The sequence below is a fragment of the Mercenaria mercenaria genome, chromosome 1 (genome assembly GCF_021730395.1).
Source record: "Mercenaria mercenaria strain notata chromosome 1, MADL_Memer_1, whole genome shotgun sequence".
Classification (NCBI taxonomy): domain Eukaryota; kingdom Metazoa; phylum Mollusca; class Bivalvia; order Venerida; family Veneridae; genus Mercenaria; species Mercenaria mercenaria.
The window spans coordinates 76014916-76023127 of NC_069361.1; the positions used below are offsets into that span (position 1 = coordinate 76014916).

The 8212-nt window shown below is 33.5% G+C and overlaps 1 protein-coding gene across 1 annotated transcript; it reads left to right on the top strand.

Annotated features, from left to right (window-relative positions):
* The first annotated feature begins 336 nt into the window (after positions 1-336).
* LOC123545477 (uncharacterized) lies at positions 337-7966 on the top strand. The gene is made up of 3 exons (XM_053537209.1): positions 337-1393; positions 2760-2972; positions 5578-7966. Exons 1-3 carry the CDS (start codon positions 1106-1108, stop codon positions 5869-5871), a joined length of 795 nt encoding a protein of 264 aa, XP_053393184.1. The 5' UTR covers positions 337-1105; the 3' UTR covers positions 5872-7966.
* Positions 7967-8212: the final 246 nt, after the last annotated feature.

Sequence of the window (8212 nt, forward strand, 5' to 3'; positions counted from 1 at the left end):
AATCATTTCATACAAGTATTTATTAATTATAACATTTTCGCCAATCTATAAAATTAATATACACATCCATATGTATACAATAAGCTTAATATTTAGTTAAAAGATGTAAGAAAGATGTGACGGGAAAAGAGAGAAAATGCAGGTGTTTGTTTTTCTTTAAATGGTTGCACCATAAATCCAATATGTTGCCTTAATACGACAAGTACTAAAAACATATTGGCGGACATGTTAAAGTTGGTTATTATATGTAGAATGTTACAAAACAGACTCAAGGTCAGACGATGCATTTGTTGGGAAACCGTAAATGTTGGCTGGATAACGATATTTTCTTTGAAAAAAAGACAGCTGTTCAAGGAGAACAATTGAAAACTGGAGGTTAAGTACTTCGAACGATTATTTTAGGAACTTGATACGGAAATGCTATTTTAAGCTGCACCTAGCCTAAATGATGTTTAACATTTCCTTATTGCAGCATAGATAAACAGAGTACCGTTCGTGATTAACTATCTCAACTATCTCAATGTAATACAACAATAATTGTAAGTAAAACGACTAGGTTAAGAACATAGTTATTTCACTCTTTATACTCAGGATCAAAGTATGATGTCAATGTAATTGGAACAAATATGTTAGTCATTCACAACCTGAGGCGTTATATTCATGTGACTGATGGACTATTTATTTTGATCAGATAAAAATGGGATTTAAAGTTTAATTTTTAATGTTATTTAATGTTAACGTTGCTATCACTTCCTTTCTTAAAGTAGAAAATGTTCTAAGAAAATACTTCTTCAGATACCGCAATCGATACTGTCTCATTTGTTACAGTATAACTGATAGGTTGTTTTAATTGTCGGGATTGTTATACAAACATGCTCATGTCTGGTTTAATTTGGCTTGTGTTCAATGACTATTTGTTAGGTTAGATAATAAAAAAACAATATCGTTACAACCTGTCTTGTAACAATATGTTAACAATAATTTCACTGATGAGGGGAAATTAACTATATCTAGTATTACTCAGTGACGTTTTAAATATTGAACTTTACTAATATGTGATAAGAAAATATTTAAGACAACACGTTGTTAGTTTGACTGCAACTAAATGGGAAGGAAAAAACGAAAGCAGAGCTGGCTTGCGACAGAAACAGATCCGAAAAAGAAAACAGCTGAAGATACCGAGGGGAGATTAAATGGGGCGTCGGGGGGAAACAAAGAGTTGCATCCTCGTTGGCTACCTTATGGGAGTCTAGCCCCACGAACAAAAACAAAACGAAATTGGAAAGCAAAATGCATTTCACAAACTGAAGAAAATCAATTATTGAGGGATGAAAATAAACAATTACAAGAAAAGATAAAAAAGTACGAAGATGAACAAAAACGATTGCAAGAGGTACGTCAAGCTTGAAGTGCAGTTTTAATTACTTTTCTGCTTTTATTTTTCTGCTTAAGTCAATTCTGCACTTTCAGATCTTTTATTTTCTAAACCGTTAAACTTTATTTAACTCTGATTTTTCAAAGCATCGTTTCTTTAACGAGGATTTTTTTAACTAGGCGTCTTTAAAAAATGTGGATGTTTTCGCGTTTTGGAAAAATGCAGACCGTTTGAGAATAATAATTAAGAAATAATAAATGTGTCCCTATATTTTATCAGTTAATAAGATATGGGTAGGATTTCGGATGCATAATAATTCAATCACGAGTGCGTAGCATCACATCCGAACGACTGCCCATATTTTATTAACTGATAAAATTATTGGAACATATTTATTATTTCGATTCTAACCACGCAAATTCTTCGCATTTTACAGCACTACGTCATTTTCGGCTGGTCATATGATATTATAAAAACCTCCCACGAATGGAACGCGTTGCATAAAACGGAATTTTCCGATATTCAGTAAATTTCAATTAAAGTATTAAGTTGTTACTGCTGTGAAAATGTTTCGATAACATTTAAGGTCGGATATAGAAATCACAAGTAAATACTTCATTCAAAATTTATATATGCAGTCTCTAAAAGTAGTACACGTCACCTACATGATGGCACTGAATATACACGCCAGAACATTGCGGAATATAAACATGTAAACACTTGCGTCTGGAAGATTGGAACATGAATTATAATTTATTTACTGTCAAAGTAGAATCTAGTTGACATTTGTGGTGTCTACAACGCAGAAATTGTAAAATACGCACACGACCAGATATAGATCTAGATGCCCCGATGTTGAAGTCTGAAACATTTTCTTACCGTAAAAATATAAACAAATAAATTCATCATTTAGAAATTGATTGTTTCAGAAAATTTGATGTACTTTTTATTGCTACTGAAAAGTAGAGTATTTAGTCTGCACAAAACGGAAGTAGAGTAGAATCTCACAGTCATGATACAATCGTAGGGTGGAATGGAACAGTTATATTTTATCGTAGATTCATGTATAGGCGATTCCCGGCGCTATATGTTTATATTGCAACTGCTGCGGATCGTGTTAAAATGAAACTTATCAGAGATGATAACTTTCAAACAATTTTCAAATATTTTCCTAAAAATATATTTGATTTGAACATATTTGCCAGCGATTTAAGAAAATCAAAACTTTAAGGCTAATTTTATGATCTCATTTAAAATCATTTCACTTGAAAACTCTTTTGTTATTATTTTCTTCTTTAGAAAGAGAGAAACTTTACTATCTTTATATCAGTTTATTAAAGTTTTGCCAATTCTTCGTTGACAATTTGTTTTTATCTTATTCCAGGTTTCTGAAGAACATGCGGCCCGGTTAGTTAACCTTGATAACTGTGACAACGTACAAATTGGTAACCATAATTATTTGCATGTAGTTCAGAATAACTTTGATGCAACCTTTCTTAAGAAGCTTTTGGACCGGTATGAAGATATAATTAAAGAAGACGCAAGGCAGCGGCAAGTGATGAAAGAGCAAATACAAGATCTGTCTTCAAACATTGAGGTTGGACAATTTAGGAAATTTGCATATACAACTGTATTATTTGATGCATGTTTTACGTAAATGCATTTTTTTCCTAGATAACTATATAAATCAATGGCACATAAATCATACATTAGTCTAAAGAACTGCAAGAGTGAGAATAAGAATAATTTGTCTTAATTGGTTTTGAAATCATTGTCTAGAAATATTTTAGTAGGATTTCCATTGTAAATATCAGCAATTTTAGACATCCAAATATCTTAAAATTTCCATTGTTACTTTGAATAAAGGTGTTTTCTAAAAAAAAAACACATTCAGACTACGTTTGTTAGCATAAAAACAACATTTCATTACTTTTTTATATGTATGATGTTGGGTCACGGTGCTCATTGTGAAGAAAAATACTTTGGGTGGGACCTTTGGCTAAAAAACAAGAAAAGTATAGGATTGTCGGCCTTCAACATCAGACAAAAACTACTTTTTGCCATGCCTTCTTGATATACGAATGGTGATCCATAATTAACCGGACTGGGTTTGAAATTTTCTTTTAAGAAATACAACAATTTTTAGAATTTATATATTTAGTTGTTCGATCATTTTTGCACTATTTCCTAAAACTTCCATGACAATAGTACATCAAACATTACAAACATTTACATAAACACAAAGCTAGTATTAGGTAAGCGGGGCACATTACACAACAGTAAATGACGTCGGCAACGCCATGTAACAACAGTGCTCAAGACTGTCACTTTTCCAAGTAATCGCCTTTACAAGAAACGCACTTCTCATGTCTAGCAATCCACTGGTCGAACATGTCAGTATAAAAAGTAAGCTCTAAAGTAGATACTACATCTCGTACAGCGCGGGACAGTTCCAGAAAAGAATCAAACCTGTAGCCCTTCAGATCCGACTTGACAACAAGAAACTGGGGTAATGTCCAGTGAATAAACTGGGTGCTCAATGACCTGGAATCCGAGAAGTCCTATCTCCAGCAAAGTGGTCTGCATAGTATGTGCAGGCGCGTTGTGCGCCTTGTTCTGATAGAGGACATCTTCGAAATTAAGTCCGGACCTCTTCTTAAGTAACACTCGTGTGAGGTTTCTTCGCAGAACCTGTAACACAAATTATTAATTCAACATGTAATAATCTTAAAAAAATATTTTTTTATCTTTTTATTCTCACTTCTAAGAACCAGTGTAAGAAATAAAGGTCAATAATTAATAATATTTATGAGTAATAAGTCTTGATATTAAGTAACTAACACTTACTTTTCCGTAGTACGTATGGTTGACATCCAACTGGAACGGCATGCTGCAGAATCTTGTCCTTTCGGTCGGCAAAGATAATGAACATCTGCTACTTGCTTGTTTGCAGATTCTAAATTTCTTCGGAGTTGGGGAACCCGGGGTTTTCTACTGATGCGACTGCTCTATGATTTCGGGATCGAACAGATATACCCACGTCTCGTCAATGATCATGACACGATCTAGAATATTGGCGCCCTCGCGATGATAGCGATATAGGAATTTTCTAGAGGCACTGACCCGGTTCCGCCTGTAATCAACACTGTGTAGTCGAGGTATCCATCTCGCGCTAATCTTCCTCCTGTTCTTTTCTTCAGTGACAACACGCTGAATAGTCCCGTAGCTGAGCCCTGTCTCGACGCAGCTATAACGTATTTTCACCCGCCTGTCACCATCAATAACGTCTTAAACTGACGTCACTAACCGTCGCGTCTACGGTAGATTTCAGACCTCTGCCCTTATCATCATTTAATGCGCTCCTTCCTTGAAGGAACCTCCGATGCCTTTAAAAATTGAGGTCTGAGTATTTTCTTCCCTGTACAGTACATGTCTGTTTGAGCATTTTACATGTTTTCGTTGTCGAGTAACCAAGCTGACAATAAAACTTAATAATCACGCGCGTCCCTTGCTGATCCGATGACGTTATGAAGATAAACAAACAATATGTCTTTTGACACTTGTAATTTAGTAACAGACTTGTGAATAACGTTCAAATGTTGCTGAGTGACGTAAGTGACGTCATTTAGCTAACGTTGAAATGTGATAAATATTGTATATTTGAAAAGTATGAAATACCATTTTCAACAGTTACTTTGTTACATAAAGACCGTCATTTAACTTATTGAAATTTTTAAGTTGAAGTGTATTAACAACAGATTGCTCTACAAGTTAATTGACAACATTTCCTCTTGAAATGGTTTTTAGGGCCTCTGGTTAACTTGTCGCAGAAAGCATTTTTCTCACTAAAATTGAACTCGTAATTTCTGGGAATGTTGAAACTTTGCAAAACAAATTATAATAATTGATGTTAATTGTTTACAAACTTTTCATTGAGACTGAGATTTCAAGATGAGTAAATATTCGCAGATAAATAAAAACACTCATTCATGTACTATGATTGTAATCTAGTTGATTTGTACATGCACGTTTGAACCTTCAGATTTAGGCTTTACATGTATATTTTGAACATGCACCACTATAAGGTGTCATAATTGCACAATCATGCATAAAGAGTGAAAGCTTATACGCACATTTATCCGTATAGGAATGAACTTTCATTATTTAAAACTAATACATTTCATTTTTCAATCTATTCAAAGAAACTGACGGAAGCTCGTAGCAAAAGCGAACAAATGCTGGATTGTTTAGGACACATTGTTAACCAGACAGAGCTTCAACAATTAACAGATCAAGAAGAGGCTTGTCCAGATAGTTCAATTGCAACGATGTCTCAACAAATAACAGATTTAGCAAAGAATTTTAATGCTTTTTGTTTATCACAAAGAGCGCTTTCCAGTGTTTCCTTAGACGAAAGACAATTCAAAAGCAATGGGTGCAAATGCCAAAACAAGAAAAGGATAAATTCCGAACTAGATTTAAACATGCATGTTTAAAATTGTAGTTGATTAATTTATCTTATAATATAATGCATAAACTCGTATTTATATTACGTCCTTTTAAGTATATAAAAAATGAAGAGCTGCGCAAGTCCATACTCCATAAATAATTGGAATATTGATGTGATATACATATCTGGTATTTTCACCAAATCTATTTTTCACTTTAGTTAAAATATAAAATAAAATGAAAATTTGTTTGTTTTAAGCATAAAAGCAAAATACCTATCGCCCTTGAACACCATATTTTACAAGTTCATCGGTGGCTGCGCCGTTCCTGGATATATTGCATTTGGTGTTCACTTGGTGTAAGATCTTTTGATCTTAAACAGAAACAAACAAAATGTGGTCTATATATTTGCATGCTAAAATGTTTATATCATTGTGTAATTATCCAACTCTAATCACTTTCATTATATAATTAGTTTCAGCATTTATTGCATATAAACATTGGTCATCATATGATATCTATTGCGGACAACAATTTGCTTAGAAACGCCCGAAAAAAATATGACCTATATGCAAAACCTAGCATCGTAGAATAAGTAATTGTTACCATATGGTCGTTTCTGACAATCATGTCGACTTTTACAGTGCTATCAAGTCAGATATGTACAACAATTGTTCAATTGATCTCAATTGCTGTATGTACTTTAACTAAACTTGGCAAGTATACGAAAGGAATGTTGTATCAGCATATTCTATTTTTGATTGCAGCTCATACGGGTTTTGAAGAGAGGAAAACCAACTTATATGCATGAGTGGACTGAACTAGACTAGACTAAATACAGGCATATTAAATAAATTGTCGTCATTTAGTATAATGTGTGTCAGATCACGTTTTGCTCATTGGTGATATTCTGTTGTAGTTATTGTCCAATGGTTACTCTTTATCTTTAGAACAACAGGAAAGTAAAACTTGTCCTTACCAGGAAGATCGAATGCGGTCAAGGATAACTGTACATGCACTTTAAAGACAAAAAAGTATATGTTTTTACACAGCAGAGGTTTTAGTAACATGGCCATTGCCTCATTCCAATCAGTTTTTGTTCAGAGCCGTTTTCATTTGTTCCAAGATCGGTCATGGTAATGATATTTTTCAAAAGATTTAGCCAAGCCCTGTTCACATGATGTTGAAAAATGCTGATTTGGCATATGGAAGCGTGAAAGTGCCATAATCATTATTATGTTTCGATACTCTACATGTTTCCAGAAGATATCGACTTAGTTATGGTGTATGTAAATTATTGATTGTCTGAAGTGATATAAGGTAGATGGGTGGCCTTTTTTAGCAGAATGCTTTTTTGCAGAATATAGGCACAGTTGCAAGAATTCATATGTTAACAAGACAATCCTTATGACTACTTCCATAAAATGGGTTCAAGTTAAAAAATGCATCGATGGCTTATTTGTTTTTTGTCTTTATGGTGTAAATTCACAACGTACTTCTCATAAGGACCTGATCAACCTATCTTGAATGTGTAAGTGAAAAATATGTGTTGGTAAAACTGATACATCATGATTATAAAATCTTAAACGAAATTCGTAGAAATTGCTTTTGTCAACGTTTTGGTAAGGTCATTATCAGAAGCATAGAACTGTCTTTCGCATGGAACGCAAGATCGCATAGCTAGCGTTGGATTGAACTAGACGACAATTTTGTTTTCAAATGCAGATTAAGAATTTCTTATGAATCTGTTCCCCAATTGGGAGTCTTGATTTCACCTATAACTGAGGAAATTCGATCGAAATTATTTCCTTTTGGGTTCTGACGTTTTGCATCATTGGGACATTGACTTACTGAAAAAGATCAAATTTTGATATTTGGATAATGGAGTGAAATATCTCTCATTATTCAAGATTGCAAACAATACTGTGTTGCTTTGAACAAAGTGTCAAATATATGAATATGCATTACAGTCACTCATAGGATAAATGGTTATTGTGTATTTTATCTTTAATTTTATTCCTACTACATGTAAACTTAAAAACAAATAACCGGCCATTTGCTGTTTTTCAAGTGCCTTATAAATTACATAAAGTACTTTGAGATGTAGCATACATTTTGATCATTATGTTATTGATGCCATATCAGCATTCCAAAAGTATAAAGTCACACAAACGTATGATTTGTCTCTTCTTCCTCCCATCTTTAAAAGGTCACAAAAATACACGAAGATTGTGTTTTTGGAAAACGAGCAGATAGAAGTTATAAAAAGGCAGAGGTGTGTTTTCTACTATAAGATGGTTAGATATCATACAAATATTAAATGCTTTGTTTTCAGTAGGTAACGACGATGGCATCATTTTGTTTTTGTTGTCATTTTCATCCATGGCA